This window comes from Vipera berus (assembly GCF_964194415.1).
Source record: "Vipera berus genome assembly, chromosome: 1".
Lineage (NCBI taxonomy): Eukaryota > Metazoa > Chordata > Lepidosauria > Squamata > Viperidae > Vipera > Vipera berus.
Window position 1 is genome coordinate 131,862,341 of NC_138202.1, and position 17,338 is coordinate 131,879,678.

The following is a 17,338-nucleotide window of genomic DNA, read 5'->3' on the forward strand; positions in this document are numbered from 1 at the left end:
TTCAGTATAAACAAGAAGATCAGGGAACGTTGAGACAAGCCACCATTTATAAGGCCAATGTATATATTACGAGGCAAACCAAATAAAAATTCCACATTTATTATTCAGCATCTTCAGTAAAAGGAATTTCAGAAAAAAGGCATGAAACGTTCAGTTCATTATAAGTTTAGTGGGTTTTTTTTTTAAGAAATAGGAGCAGAAAACCTCTACAGCAGTATACCACGCTTTTTTGCCTACTCAGGTAGAGCTGTTCTTGTAATTTTTTTTTTCTTTACTGACCTGTGTTCCCTAAAGCTTCAGATAGGACGGCAAAGATATCACAGATATTTTAAGGTCATCCTGTGCCATTTATTCAATGGCAGAGTCACTTCAAATTTTAAAAGAGCCTTGGTGGAGCAGTGGGCTAATGCCTCCTTAAGTAACACCAGCTGCCTGCAATTAGTGCAGGTTCGAGTCCCACCAGGCTCAAGGTTGACTCAGCCTTCCATCCTTCCAAGGTAGGTAAAATGAGGACCCAGACTGTTGGGGGCAATAAGCTGACTTTGTAATAATGCTGCTTGGGGGGAGGGAAGCCCTAATAAGCAGGCATATACATAGAATGAAGGCTATTGCTAAGCACATTGATTTCTTTAGATTGTAAGCTGCCCTGAGTCTTCGGAGAAGGGCGGGATATAAATGGGATTTAAAAAAAAAGTAAGTGCTTCAAGATCACCTTGTCCAAGACCCCTTAGATAGCCACTCATCACTATTTCATCAGCCACAGTTGGGAGCTGCGTCTAGCCCTCTCAAAGAGTCACTGTTAACATTCCTTCCACTTCTCTAATACATAGTCAGGGAATAGGACCTCAGGTATTCTACTTCAAGCAAGTAATGTCTTATACAATTCAGATCCATCATATCCAGACACATTTTACTCAATTTCACCTATTCATTCTGCTTTCAAATTTGAACTGTGCATATGTAAAAAATAACTAGGAACAAGCATTATAAACTTTGCTATTCATTAAAAATGTGTAGCTAGTAGACATCTGGATAAGCTTGAAAAATGCTGGTGCTTTCAAAGTCCTTTTTTTTGCTGCTTTAATGATTTGTTAAAGCAGCTGCGGCTTTTTTCAGGCTTCCAAGAAAGCTCTGAGGAGGATCAGAGAAGTGGTGTGCCTTTTTAGGTCTGAAGTACTACTTCTGAACCATGCATGTAGCTCTATTCCAAATGCATGGCCAGATGGTTCACCATTGGCATCAGCTCCCTCACTGCAAAGTTTAAAAGATTTAAAAAAGAACCAAAATCTCAGAAGTCAACTAAATCATAAGATCTCAGTTTTTCCAGTAGAGATCTTAATAGATTGGCTCCTTTTCTATTTTTTGATTATTGCTAACTTTATTTTTTTCCCCTTGGGACTATGATATTGGTGCTCACCATCTGAAAGTGATGTAATCCTATACATGCCTTTTTAGCTCTACTAATTACATAGTCCCCACCCATGCAAAAGCTGAAATACTCTATTACAGGAGCCCCTCTACAACCATATGTCATGTTTGGATATTAAATATTCAATGACATAAATAACTTATTTTCATACAGCAGGTAAGCTGAAGGCTTAAACAATAATAAGTAATAACATAGCATTGGTTATCTGTATTTGTTTTCAAAAGGTAAAAACCAAGATAAAAGAGGAAGGAATGGAGAATACATACCAAAGAGGTTGAGAATATGCATCCTTTTTTAGAGAACCTGAAATGACAAAAGATTAAAAATAAAATTTAACATTTCAAGCTGAAGTACAAGTTGCAGTTTGCTTTAAGATAGAAGAATGATACTTCCTGATGCTTGGCCTCCTGGTAATTTTTCCCTGAACATAGATATCTGCAGGGAAGGAGAAAACAGCTCAAATGACAGCGCTTGTGTGACAAGGTCATCATGCAAATGGCACAACTTTAACACAAGTACAAAATAGCAGCATTTTTACGATGCCAAAATCATATATACACAATCCTTTTGGTACCATCGCAATTTATAGCAGATGTAGTTTCTAGCCACAAAAAGAGAAGAAGGCAATGATATACTTAAGAACATGAAAGATAAAGGTATTTCTATTATATCTTCCTTCCTTCCTCCCTTCTTGTGAAATAATGAAAAAAAGAATATTGATTACTTTAAATATGGATTATATTTCAATAATGAATAATACCATGAGGTTCAGGTAGAACCTATGATTTGATCCTGAGTGAATTAAAGACTGATGGCATCTTTGAGGCATGATCAGAAAGCAGAAATTCATGTGGTTTAGACATTTGATGTGAGCAAATCAAGGCTAGATGAAAGAATTATACTTGGCAAGGTTCAGGTGTACAGGAGAATGGGAAGATGATTGTTAAGGCGGATGACTGAGATCAGGGAACAGAACAAAATATTTTTGAAGTGTTACCATGATTAAAAATGGCAGGGATTTGCTGGAAACAACACAATAGCCACTAATTAAATTGTTGGCATATAACTAACTAGAGAAGGAAATCAAGTGTCTCTGTAGATATAGGTTATTTTATTTGATGTGCCTTGACCTTCTGCAATGTTGGCTGCTGCCTTTCATCCTTAATCTCCTTGGTTAGGAATTACTTTCTTAGTTTTGATCAGATTTGAGAAGCTCAAACTCACATGAGATCGTGATTCAAACCTTTTATGATTACAAAATAAATGTTCTGGTGTTTTTTATTCCTATCACAGATTGGTCTGCTCTTCCCTTTCGGCTCCCGCTTCTTTCTATTCCAATTTTAATAATCAATGCTCAGTTAGTTTACAGTCTGTGAATGAAAAGATACATTAAAAGGTAGTGGGATTTGCTCTCATTTTATACCCTAGTGGCTTGCCCTGTCAGTGTTGGTCTTGGTAATTCCTTGATTAGTCTGTTGTTTACTGTTAGCTTGTTTGTCTGATTATGTAGCACCAGACCCAGGAATCAATTATGAAGTTAATAGGATTACATTGAGCCAGTCTTTTGTATAACCATTTTTATGGTTTAGGGTGAGGATTAATGGGAAAACCTTACTCTTTTATGAACCATAACTCCTTTAAGTAGTTTATGGGAGCAGAAGCAATTAAAAAGAATGACATCATCATCATCATCATCACCACCACCAATTTCACTCCCAAGATGTCTTCAATTTTTTAAATGTGACTAGGAAGAAGAGAAAGGAGCCTGGATAAAATAAAATGCAACTTTAAAAAAAAATTAAACCTGTATGTTTGGACCATAATTTAGGAGTCACTCTGTAAAAACAGGAGGATGGAAAGAGTTTTGGAGAATAAAAGAAGAACTGGCCCAACTCTTGGAAAACATTTAGTTGGCATGTCTGCATTTTTTCCCTTTTAGTCTGTTTTAATCATACCTTGAACCATGAGTTCTGCAGTCACAGAAGCCTTCCCAGCATTATTCATCAAGGTACAAGTGTAAAGTCCAGCATCAGCCAGCTGAACATTTTGGATTTCCAAAAACTGGATGCCTGCTTTCTCAAACATGTAAAAACGATCATTTTTCTGCACCTGAATTTCATCCTGCATGCATCAAGAAATAAAATGACATGTCTAGTTGTATTCATGAAAAGAGAGAAAATATCATTTATTTTCATGCTTTATTATTTTCTTTATTTCACAATGCAGTGCTTTCCTTGCATGTTGATATAATATTAAAATGCTCCTCAAAAATAAACCACTCCGCTGTATACCAGAAACAAAGTAATATTCAAAATCTGAGTATTATAGAGTTAGTTTCTGTAAGCAGGTCAGGATCTTCTAAATACTGGATCAAAAGATATTTTTATTTGAATAAAGACTCAGCTGAGCACCACATCCTTGAAGTTAACCTCTAAGTGTTTACTTCTCCTAGATTTTTTTGTTGGGCTTCTCAACTTTAAAGCAGGCAGTGAAAAAATATATGATAAAGTGGGCCAAAACTGGCTATAATATACAGATGGAACAATGGAAAATATGTGGTTGAAAGGACTGAAATTTACATTACATTATAACATTAAATATATTTTTAATAAAATGAGGTACCACTGGTTTATGTCAACAGAGAGATTGCTTAGAATATTTAAAGGCAATTCAAATTTATGTTGAAAATGTGAGCAACAAGAAGGGACATTTTATCATGTTTGGTGGATACATATATAAAAAAGCTAGAAAGTTTGATACACTAGTAGAGTATTACATACACTTTATGTAAAAAGCTAGAAAATACATACACTGGTTCTGAGGATTTTAAAGATTAATATATAATTGAAACCAGAGGTTTTTCTTTTGTGATTGATGGACAAACAGTTGAAAAAATGTCAAAGAGCTTTGTTTTTATACAAGATAACTACAGTGAGATTATTGCATGCACAAAGATGAATAGAATCGTTGAAGATAATGGAATTTGCAGAGGGGGCTCAATTGACTTTGAAAAGATAAAAGACAATACATTTACTGCTGACTGAAAACCCCTTATGGACTTTGTGCATGAAACAGAATAAAATGAACTTATGATTTATAGTTTTGATTAGACATAATATAGAAAGAAGAGAACTATTACCCAGACTAAGAGGTAAATTTATAATTGTACTTAAAACTCCAGTAAAGATTAGAAACTATTTTTACCTTTCTTGGTTTGTTTTTTGTTCTTCTCACTTTATATTAGTTTTTATTACTTTATATCCTTTTAAAAAATTATTCAATAAAATTATGTATTTTACAGAACACACACACACACAAGCCAGGACTGGAGGGCAATGAGTGTGTAGAGTAATCATGATCTATAACAATTCCATCTTGCTGACAAGATGTTCCATCCTAATTTCTGCCAATTTGGAGTGCATACTGCTATGCTACCTTTTCCTCTTCCTGAGCTTGATGGGTTACTCAGGGGCATCTCCACTGGACCAACCTAGGTTCCTTGACCGGGGGATATTAAAGACAATTATGATGTAATTAACCATATTCAACTAGAATCTTTTAAACATTTTGTATTAATCACAGACTTATCTTAATAAGTTTGTGGCCCGCGATTGCAGCATGACACATGTTGGATTTCACTTTCTGTTCAGTGGAACTAGTGATCTGAAGTTTGAGGAGCCTTGCCTGGTTTCATTATCATGGACAGATTACATATTCAAGAGTTTTATCCAGAGGTTTATCCATAAACCTCTGCTGGGTAAAGGTCCCATACTTGAATTCAGGTACCCGATGGATTTGAATGGTTTCTTGAATATGCTTATGGAAATTTCTGTATCATTATTCGCAATGCCATTAATGGAAGTTTTTTTTTAAATTCCATTTATATCCCGCCCTTCTCCGAAGACTCAGAGCGTCTTACAAGCTGACCCTACCCTACTGTTCTTAAGCATCCTGTTTCTTCTCACAGCCCCTTGGCATAACAGAGAATGAACAGTGATGAAGTGGATAAGATATCAGTTATAGCAGAGCACAGAAATTCTCAGGTATAGTCAAATTAAGTGAAGCTAGGCCTACCTGAAAAGTTCACTTCAATTGCAATGGATATAGAAATAGTACTTTCTTCTCTAAAGCATCTGTACTGAACTAGCCAATACTGCTTTTCCTGACTGTATGACATTTCCCTACCAAGTTGTTGAAAGGAAGGCACTGGGATAATCGATATTGTGATCAATCTACAGTATTCTTTGTGGACAAGGTAATTAAATCTATTTACAATGTGACATTGGGGCAGATCCCAGAGATGAAACTTTGGCACATGCTTGTCTTATTATATATTATTTATTTATTGGCTTGTAGATCCCAGGAATGTGGACAGGGTATGTGGAGAGACCAGAACTAACCAATGCAGGATGGCCTCATTAAGGGAAGTTGATCAATGCCTCATCCTGGGAAGGATGTGTTCCCTTTTGCTTAAAGGATGCAATAAGATCTCATTTGAATCAGTGGAACTATAGGACTATTTCAAATGCTGGAAAAGGTAATCAAGAAAATGGTAACTTCACAGCTCCATGTATATTGGAATCACGCTCATTTTCCAAATGCATTTCAATGGAATTTTGGCCTGGTCCTCACTTGTATTGCTTCAAAACTATGACAAGCATTCTCAAGGGACTTGCATTTGACTCCCAGGTCCCTCAGCATTCAAAAAATCTTTAGAGACAGATTTCTTTTACCAGTATGTTCACTTGCAAATGGTTCTGATAACTATTGTTAATTTTAATAAGTTTAATTTTAGCTTCCCATTGCATAGAGATAAGAAATTATCTGATAATTTTATATTATCAGAAGTCAAAAATATTACAGACCACTAAAATTAGAACACCTTGAAATGGCAACATTGACTTGCTGGATTAGAGAAAAAAGTAACTTAGTTCTTCTTAGTAACTGTAGACTTTTTGTACTTTGTGCTGAAAATGGAAAAAATGAACTTATATTTTATGGTTTGATGCTTAAAAAGGGTAGAATATGGAAAGACGGGATCCATAATGGAACCTTAGACAGAAAGAGGATAAAATATAAATGCATTTATAACTTCTGTGAAGATCAGAAGCTACTCCTTTATATCTTTCATTTTTCCCTTTCCTTTTTATTTACTTATGACTTTTCTGTTAATTTATTTTTTCTTTAAATTGTTATCACTTTTATTTGCAAAAACCTTCTTAATTTAAATTAAAAATTGAGTAAAGTTAGAACACATTGTATACAAGTCTGTCTTTCAATGTTTCTAAAAGAATACATTCTGATATGCCAAACCACAATTTTACTACTGATGCAAATGGAAAAAGTGAGGATTAAAGAATCTATTTTTTCCCCTAGATACATAGGAAAAAGAAAAATGACCCATGATTTAAGATCCTCTCAATATACAAATATACTGTAAGCAACTCTTTAGAAAATCTGAATATTATATTACAATTATACCTTGAACCAGATGACCTGAGGCTGAGGTCGCCCTGTTATCTTACAGGAAAATTTACCAGTCTGTCCTTCTCGTACAATAACCCGATTGGGTTTTGTAGCAAATTTGGGTGGACATTCGCCCCAGATGCTTGGCCGTTGTTCTATAGGTAGAAGAGTAGACTGACCCCTTGAATGAAATAATATTATCAAGGATAAATAAAGTAATTGAATATTATTACTGAATCATGCTTCTTAATGAATTTCAGGATATTGCAGGCAATATGTAATATGGTGCTACTCTAGAAGTGAATTCCACATAGTATCCTGGAGTACAACATGTATCTTCAAGCATTAAAAAACAAAAGCTTGGTTTCCCCCCCATCATTATGAGGAGGCACACATGCCCACATTTGAACAAATAGTAGATTTAGACTTTGTACAACAAGAATATATTTGGTCTCCATGAAAACTCCAAATAATTAAGAAGAAAGGAAACTCTGTACTGTATATAAAACCATGTGAGTGCATGCATCATGGAAGTGCAAGTTCAACAGTTGTACAAGAATGATCTTTATAATACAATTCTTGCATTGAGAATTCTGAATTTAAATAACATTTTACCTCCTGATTTCATCCAATATACAGAAATGCAAAAAACCCCAACAAAATCCATGCTATTTGACAGATCTAACTGCAGCAAACCAAATAAGCTTTCTTCTTGGTCTTTTTTCCCCCTGAATTCTTGCCCATTTTCTTACCATCATCTGAGTCCATCTCAACTGTGAGAGCCTTTGAAAGATTTATGTAAATGTTGTACTAGCATAAATCAGGTAACTTTCTTAAAGCTACCATTAGATTAAGATGAAAAATATCAATTATCCCCCCACCCCCAAGATAAAATGTAGGAAACTTTTTCATTTGAAGGGCTTGGAAAAAATACCTAACCTAGAAGTGTCTTTCTACCTGCAAAAATACTAACAGAAAGAAGCCATCATGATCAAAAGAGAAAGAAAAATACATCTGTTTTTGTAAGAACTGTAACTTGTTTACTGCAGATGATTTGTGGCAATTCATCTAAAAACATTAATTATGAAGTTTAAACAAGGGGCCTGGAAATAACACAACTCTACAGAAAAATCAGAATCTGTTTTGCAAAACTGTAAGACAACCACTCATTTCAAATAAATATTAAAAAGGTTATACTTTTTTTTTAATCCCATTTATATCCCGCCCCTCTCCGAAGACTCAGGGCGGCTTACAATCTAAGAAGCACAAATCAATGTGCTTAGCAATAGCCTTCATTCTATGTATATGCCTGCTTATTAGGGCTTTCGGGGGGGCCCAAGCGGCATTTTTACAAAGTCAGCTTATTGCCCCCAACAATCTGGGTCCTCATTTTACCTACCTCGGAAGGATGGAAGGCTGATACTAAGGTTCTATCAACTTTGACTGGTGATGAAAGGGTGTTGTAGGGGAGAGATAAATGGAATGTATTTTGTTCTAGGTACATGCTGTAAGCCTGCCACTATTTGGCTTGGTTAATTTTTGGAATAAGTCCATATTTGGAAAGTGGGGAGGGACTTCTTGTTCATGATGTTCCAGTCAACTGGTACATTTATTAACTTATGAACATTCCTTTTAAATTTTAAGAAACAAAAGTAATTTAAAAAGTAACACCAAGAAGCTTGTAAGAATCTTGTGATTTGGGAATGAGCAGCTGGGGAACATTAGTTTTTATATTTTCCTCCATTTTAAAAGATAATTATTAGCATATTGCCATAAATATTTCAGAAGAAGGCCTTTTTAAAGAAGATCAGAAAGTGGCCCATGCTACATGCTGCTATGTATAAGATGAATTAAATTAATTACAAATTTTTGTAATGTTAACCTAGCTATGCTTATATTTCAGAAATTCAAAGGTTAAATAACCAATACCAGTTCAGTGAGTTCATCATTTAAAACTGTGATAAAAGCCATGAAATAACAAACAGCAATAGAACATTGAATATACACTAAACAATTCCTATTTGGTCTTGCTCATACTAGTTCTTCACCAGTTCTAGTGGACTTTGATTTTTATAAATTCCCAGCCCAAAATATTGTTGGCTAAATTCCACACAATGTCAAGAACAGGTTAGGATTAGGATTAAGGGAAGTCTAGCTCACTTTAATGGCAAATATCACAATCACACTTATTTAGTAGTGAATAATCAACAGTGATGAAAATGAAGCTGGGAATTTCAAGCAAATTTAAAGTCATGGTTATCTGCACTGTACAAAACACTTACCCATATGAAACAAGTTTCTCATCTTCTGCAATGTATTATACTACTAAAAGAAACTATGAGATCTCAGCCCAAAAAGCAAATACTATATTGTAAACAGTGTAATACAGGGAAACTTAATAATGTGGATTAAGGTATACTAAAAGGTAAAGAAATTCTAAAAGCTGGGCCACGGATGACTTGTCTCTATTTCTTGCTGTTAAAAAATAGGTTGATATTATAATCTGTACTTCCTAGTGAAATAATAGTTACAAATCATATTAGAAAATGTATGAAATTATTCTTCAAGGGGAAAAAATAAATAGCAATTCAGCTTCCTGAATATGAATCCGGATCAGACAGTAACCTGGAATGTGGGGTGTAACAACAGTGAATTATAAGTCCAGAAAGCAAGTTTCTATTGGCCACACCAGAGATGTCTAGACTAGATCTAAAAGCAAATTTAAAAAGAAATAAATTGGTGGAACAGATTGCTTACATTATAAATTTGGTTAAAAGTTTTGTCAGCTGAACAAAGTAAGCACAAAAGAGGCCAAATGGCTTACAATCCTTAACAATACTGAATACTGTAAAAAGCAAGGAAGATGAATTTGACAGAAATGTACATAAACCTAGGCAAATGAAGCCGAAACACTTTTTTTTTAAGTCCAAAGAAACAAGATAATTTGAAAGTGGCTCAGGCAGAAGCCTTCCTGATTCACAAGAGTATAAGAAGGAGAAGAAATACAACACAATCAGATTTGCAACAGCGATACGAACTCCATTAGGTAGGCCAGACAGAAAAATATACTGACATTGTCATAAATATATGGTTCCATGAAATGTTTTGAATACAGCAGAATTATTATGACTAAAGCCAAACAGAAAACCTTGCCTTTTTAAGGTATTTCTGTGCAATGTTACAGAATAAATATCTGCTCTAAGTATATAAATGCCACCCAAACTCTTACCCAGAACTTTTGGAACTGGAAGGCAAGTTATATTTCTTCAAAACTTTTCCTAAAAGAAAACAGAAAAATTGTCAGATATAAAAATATTTTATTAGGACTGCAAGTCATTGGGACCCTTTATGGAATTTATGGATTTTTCTATCTCTATATATTGCAACAACATATTTGCCCATTTTTAAAAAAAAAAATACATTATTTGCTTCTACATTTGCTCATTCTCCACCTGAAAAACACATTTAATCAAGTTTTCCTTACTTGTAGCTTACAACAGAGATTGAGTAATTGCAGGGCAGATGTTTGCTGTGAAGTGCTTTGAGTAGCAGTCCAAGCTACAGCCCTATGCACCCAAATAAGAAACATCTGCTGAAAATTTGGTTTTTATCTCATTTGACCACACATACAAATAGAACTGCTTAATTGTTTTTTGCTATTTCAAAAACTGCTCATTGACTTCAGTAAGAAGTTTTTATTTAATTCCAAGTGAGCAGCCTGAAGACATTTGGTTCACCTGTCTGATATTTCTATAACACATTCTTCTGCTGAAACATCACAACCAAAACTTTTAAGGAACTGTTTCAAGTCAGAAGTCAGGATGGAAGGTATTATGTTGTGAGTTTGGAGCACCATCTACTGGTTGTGAGCAAATGAACTTTATGAACTTTAATGAATGGTAAATACAGTTGGTTTCTGCAAAATATGGGAGACAGCATAAAAGATTGAAAAACATTAATAAAATTTAATGCAAATATCTGTAAATAATAATTTATGCTTATCTCAACAGAAATCATAGTGGTTAAGACTCACATTTGAACCAGAATGTCCTCAGATCAAATTTTCCCTATATTATGGGTTTCTTTTAGAGATGCTTGGGTAAGCATAAGAAGATAACAGTGTTCTTTCCTTAAAAGCAGGGGTATTCAAACGTGGCCCTTTTATGACTTGTGGACCTCAATTCTCAGGATTCCTCAGCCAGGCGTGCTGGCTGAGGAATTCTGGGAGTTGAAGTCCACGAGTCATAAAAGGGCAAAATTTAAAGACCCCTGCTTAAAAGTAACTGTTATAAATTACCTAGGTTAACCTGCTTTGAAACACCAAAGTAGTCTTCCCACTTGATATCCTATAGATGAGAATTCTACATAAGAATAGCCCTGCTGGATCAGGTTAAGGCAGACCTTAGGCATACCTCAACTCAGCATTTTGCTCCCAGTCAAATGCCTCTGGATGCTCACAAGCAGGAGACACTGACATCTCAGGGGACAACTGGTCTTTGGAGGCATGTTTCTTCAAATCTTGGAGGGAAGATTGCGTATGTAGGATAGATGGTATTCAGTTGACTTGTCCTCGGTGAATTAATTCAGTTTCCTTTTAAAGCCTTCAAACTCTCATATGCAATAGGTTCAAAAGTGTTATCTCTAGATTAGGATGGGGTAACCTATAGCTTTCCAGATATTGAAAATCTACAGGTCCCAATAACCCAAGACACTACAGCCAATCATGAGGGGTAGTAGTTTTCTGAAATCACAGATTTATTGTCCCTAATTTATATTGGTGAGGTCATTCATACTATCAGGTAGAAAAACAAATGGTAACAGGCACAGACTCATCCTCAGAGTGTTTTATGGCTGAAGGCCTTGTCTCTCAAACTCTCTGCAGCAAGTACACATTTCAGCTTGGGTATTTTCAATTGCTGTGCTCCTTTCTTCCACTGAGTTAGCCAGAGCATTAAAAAATGGTAGCCAACTGGCATTCTGTCCTTTATTTTCCACACTTGCTTTTGCAATCAGGAAAAATAAATTTGGGATGGAACAAGGGGCATTGCACAGAAAAAAGAGCTTCTGGAATGGAATTTGTGCTTGACTGCTAACATTCTTACCTTCCACTGTCAATTCCACAGTCACCTGGCGAATCCCACCAGCATTTCTGGCCTGACACATATACAGACCACCATCTTCCTCCTTTACCCCTTTAATCATCAAACTGAAAATTCCTCGAATGCTGCAATCTGTTACACAGCGCTCTCCTGTGACAAGGTGCTCATTTCTGTACCATGTGATCTGAGGTTCAGGATTGCCTCTCACCTAAAATAGTTCCATACAGAAATAACCAGAGAGAAGAAATGGGGGGTTGAGGAAGGAAAAAAAAACAGAAAATGATTTTACCTGGAACAAATGCAGAACACTTTGCAAGCCAGTGGAAAAAAATATTTTCTGAAGTAATGTCTGCTAAACACATACAAATCACCAAGAGCCAAAAGGCAAAAATATGAACAGAAAGAAGAGAATCTACGGATGCATCATGCTGTTAAACTAGCAATGTTGATCCAAGAACTTCTTCTGCCTGTTGAGGTTTAAAAGCCAAAATTGAGAAATGTTGAGAAATAGTTTCAGATAATAAATCTATGACCCCATTTTTCAGTCTGGTATGGCAGACCTATAACAGTGTAAATTAAAACAACCATATGCAGGTTGAAAAATCACAGGTTATAATTTCCTTTATCAGATGAATTCTCCTTGAAAAGTATTCAAAAACAGCATTGCTCAGACAATTCCATATAAACCAGCTGCAAAATAAAAAGTAAGCGACAGTCAGTGTACAAAGTCTAGTCAACAACATTTTTTACGGATGAAAATCAGAATCCCCAGATAAATTGTGTAAATTTAACTATTCTTTTCCCTTTTGGATAGTAGTGAATACCATGGAAGGCCAAAACATAGTGATTATCATCTGTGTATTCTTTTAAGCATTCACATTAATCTGTGTTTGAGAAAAAATTATATTTGAATTGATTTTAAAACATTCATTCAAAAGATATGTATTTTTAACAATGTAAACTGGGAAATAATTTATTTGATACACTGTGCATGTCAATATTAGAATATGATGAAAGAAATATTGGGAGGCACTCATAACTTTAATATTCTTACTAGGAGTACAGTTTTATTATTTGATCAGTGGAGATTAAAATTAAGGGGAGATTTGAAGATATTTTGGCTTCTGCATTATATTTTTCTTTTTTTTTAATTGCCAGAATGCCTTAATAATGTGGAACTTAGTACAAAGCTATCCAATGACCAAACAACAATACATAATTCCACAGACTCAAAGAAGCAATATAGGCCTGTCATATGTATCCTATTACCCTGAACTGAGCAGTAAGTTAAACAGCTCAAACATACTGTTCACTATATTTATTCCCTTAGTAAATTACTTTGATAGCTTCAAGTCTCATGCCAATGCACATTGTTTTCACCTATATTCGTGTTCACTTACTAGTCAATTGAGTGTATTAAAACACAAACAATATCAAGTAAAATGCAAAGATACAAAGATAGAAAATGAAGTGCCTTCAAATGCAATAATCAGCTTTGCATTCTACTCAATCTCTTTAACAAAATGAATTCTCAGTTTTAACTATAAACTTGGCAGATCTACGAGTAACACATACGTTTACCCCCTGGAGGAAATAAGGTAATCTATTGCCAGTATCCCAGTAGGCTATCCAGTCAACTAGTAATTTTACTGTTAATGAAGCACAGCATTTGCAGTGAAAGAGAATATGTACAATATTTTTGTCTGACACTCCAGTTATTATTTATTAAATATATATAGTTACCCATCTCACTTGCATGTGACTATGGGTATGCACACTTAATATACTTACACAATTTCTTTCTTTCTTTAATACTTTCCCATGTTTCACCAGAGTATCACATAACTCAAATCTCACTCTGGTAGAAACTGTTCTTTGGTACATAGTTTTTTTTTCTTATTTGAAATTCCTTCTTATTCTTTGCCAAATATTTTAAGGGACTAATATCTGCAAGTGGCTTAATATTGATTTGGGCATTGCAGGCAGAATACTATGCTTATCATTTTCTTGTCCAGATATTTAACTGAAGTTAGGTATTACACTGATAAACCATACTGCAAGATAACTTTGATAAGTATTTTTACCCAAGCAATGCTATGTGTCATACTAATCTATTTCTTTCAGATAACATTTTGGGTATTCTGTTCAGGATCCATTAAAATAACCCTCCAAAAATAATTAGAAGCTTGATCATAGCTTCTAAAGACAAAGAACCAGCTACCCCAAACTGCCAATTGACCCATTCCAAAACTGCAGATGTTCATATAAGCTTAAAATTAATTCTTGTAAATATTCTTGGCTCTTCAGAAACATCTGTCATTAATAATATATTCAATAATGGTTGGATGATGGATTTATTAACTATATAATATAGAGATTTAACCTTACCTATTTTTATATAAGTACTACACATTCAGAGATAATTCAAGAATTCAAAACAAAGATTTTAATTGTATGGTATACAGTATGTTCAAGTTGAATTAAGTCCATGCCACTTGATTAATCATGGCTTCAATGAGGAAATTCTACTGATACTGAAAAAGAGCCCTTTTTATATAAACATATGCAAGTCAAGCACTGAGACATATTGAATTATCTTCCCTGAACGATCATGCTCCTTTCACACACAATCTCGTCCAAGAGAAGTACAATAGCTATGTATATATTTACGATTGTACTCTATGGACACATTCACACACTGAAAAGCACACTCAAGAAGCAACAGCTTTCAAACGTAATTACATTCTATCTGGTAAACAACATTCAGGCTTTCTGTTTATGATGAAGAAAAAATCCAGATACATTTTAAATCCACAACTAAGACTATTTTTATCTAACTCTGAGACCAGCAGGTGATTTTTCAGGATCTATATAAAATACATAGACCATGAATTTCTGAAAGAAATTCAGTGCTATAGCTCATAAGCACATAATTAAGAATAGCAGGTATTGTTAGGCAGAAAGTCAGTCATATAAAGTCAAATCACTGCTGTTTTTTAAACACTACAAACCTTTTAAATATCATTCCCACAGATTAAAATTGTCCCAGCAAAAAAGTATTGTACTACATTAGACCTAAAATTGCAATAGATTCTTTATCATGCTTATTGTTTACTTTATAATCTAAATAACAAAACCTTTATTTCAGAACTCAGCAGTTCATAATTAAGAAGAAAATCTTTCAAAATTAATGTCTCATTCTCATGGAGAGTGAATAGCCCTAAAAAAATCTTGTCTAACTTGGTGCCCTTGAGAAAACTGTAATTTAGCAGAGCTAGAGGCTACTACAGAGGGTTTAGTAGATTGTGATTTTCAGTTCTTAGGATTTCTGCCTCAAGAAAATTATTTTCAATAATTATTGAAAAATTATTCATTTAGGTTTAGCAAAATTCTTAAATTTAACTGCAGACTTTACCTGGCAGCTTCAAGAAGGGAAATTTTCTTTAAAATAGGAATGGAATTAAATAAAGTATTCTAATCATGAAGTAAAATGTACATTCTGTAACTATAAATTCCAGATTTCAATCAAATTATATAAATTATATAAGAACAAGTTATATAAAATGACACACCATAGCTGCCGCATGTTTGCCAAGAATAGAAAATGCTGACAAGGCATAGAGAGATTGCCACCAATGTTTTGTCTAGAATCCCAGATGGCTTATTAACTAATAACAAAAAAATGAAATCAAATTCATTCTAAACTACTCATGCATTTCAAATAATCAAATGCAAGTTTCAACTATAATACAAACCAATCACATTTTGAAATTCCACATCTGGTGATGTTTAGGTTCTTATCCCATATGCAAACAGTACTAATAAATAAATTATTTTGGAATGATCCCAATAATCTATTATGCAAAGACAATAGGCTTCATATTTAGAGCAACCCCCCACCCCCAATGATCCAAAACAGAAAAAAAAGGCCAACCATCAAAAAAGGTTTCCAATCAAATGATTTTGACAATTTAACTGAAAACCTTATCTTATATTTAGTTACTTGCAGGCCTTTTCAGAATAGATCAGCATGTAAATCCAATCAATCAAGAAACAAATTTCGTTGGGTAAAATACTTGTATCCTTATCAACAATGTAATGCAGTGCTAAGGTGCTGTACTGGGAACAAGGAGTTGCAAACTTGAGCAAAATGCTAAGTGAGTGTATTTAGGTTAAACACACTTCTTATTTCCCTCTTGCTCTCCATCAATATGCTACTGAGAGCTCGTGAGGAAAATATGATATAATGCAGCAAATAAGTAAATTTCATGACCCTTATCTTTAGGAGCATTGTGTTATCTATTTTTCATCCCACAATAAAAAGGAAAAAAACACACACTTCAAGCTACAGAGATTTATTAACCAATCCCCTCACCCTTTGATTTTAATCTTCCCAATAACAAGCAATGACAACTTTGCATTATTAAACAAGGCAATACCTGAGAGAAATGACAAGTGGATGTAGAGAATAATTATTCTTGTAAAAGACATTAGGGCGTACAATTAAAAGTAATTAAACAACATTATGGAAACTGGCTTTTCCAAAACAAAAACAAAACAAAACAAAACACAAAAACTGTTAGTAAGGTTAAGATGAGAAGCTCCAACCAGTTTATTAAATATACTTGCAACAGAAAACTGTTCATGACTGATCTGTAAAAGATAAGCCCTAGTAATAAAAAAGCAGGCAGCAGCTGCAAACCACACTCTTGACAAATATCTTGCTGCTTATAATGTATCTTTGCAAAACTCCAGGAGGACTATTGTACAGAAGTCAGTGCCATCATTTGTCGTAACAACATAGTAACTTGAATTATGTCAGGAATGTACCTTAGTATATACACTTTTAATTATTTCTGCCTAGATAAGCTAGAGCTTCAGCATTATTCTCCAAAAGTTTCGCCCCTTTTTTAATAATTGAAAAATTACTACAAGATTCAAACAAATTACAATAAACACCACAGGCACCATATTAGAATGAAGTGGGATACAGTTTCAAGTAATACAATCCAGAAATATCTCTCCATTGTGATGTCTGGCCCACTAAAAAGCACACCACACATTCCTCAGAACTTCCTGATACTGTTTCTACTTCTATATATTGTATTAAAAATCCTCTAAAATGCCTTTATGACTGTTAAAAAATATACTGTGATGTATCTGTGCTATTTTTTAATTATGAGCCACTACTGAAATATAATCATTGGTATAATAGGTAGGGTTTCACTCTTTTAGTACTACTTGGTGGCTAACTAAATGATAATGACTAAGTGGAGACTAACATTTTGCAGGTGAAATTGTATACAGCTGTATAAGTAGGTACTTGAGAGATACATGTGACTTC

General features: G+C 34.3%; 1 protein-coding gene across 1 annotated transcript in view; it reads right to left on the minus strand.

Moving 5' to 3' along the window:
* MYLK (myosin light chain kinase) overlaps nucleotides 1-17,338 on the minus strand; it is a 195,133-nt gene that overhangs the window by 115,692 nt on the left and 62,103 nt on the right. Inside the window, exons 3-7 of the mRNA XM_081315205.1 lie at nucleotides 11,998-12,202; nucleotides 10,125-10,173; nucleotides 6,911-7,076; nucleotides 3,385-3,550; nucleotides 1,696-1,732 (exon numbers count right to left, since the gene is read on the minus strand). Of these exons, the coding sequence (XP_081171331.1) occupies nucleotides 1,696-1,732; nucleotides 3,385-3,550; nucleotides 6,911-7,076; nucleotides 10,125-10,173; nucleotides 11,998-12,202 (623 nt within the window). The remainder of the gene's footprint in view (nucleotides 1-1,695; nucleotides 1,733-3,384; nucleotides 3,551-6,910; nucleotides 7,077-10,124; nucleotides 10,174-11,997; nucleotides 12,203-17,338) is intronic.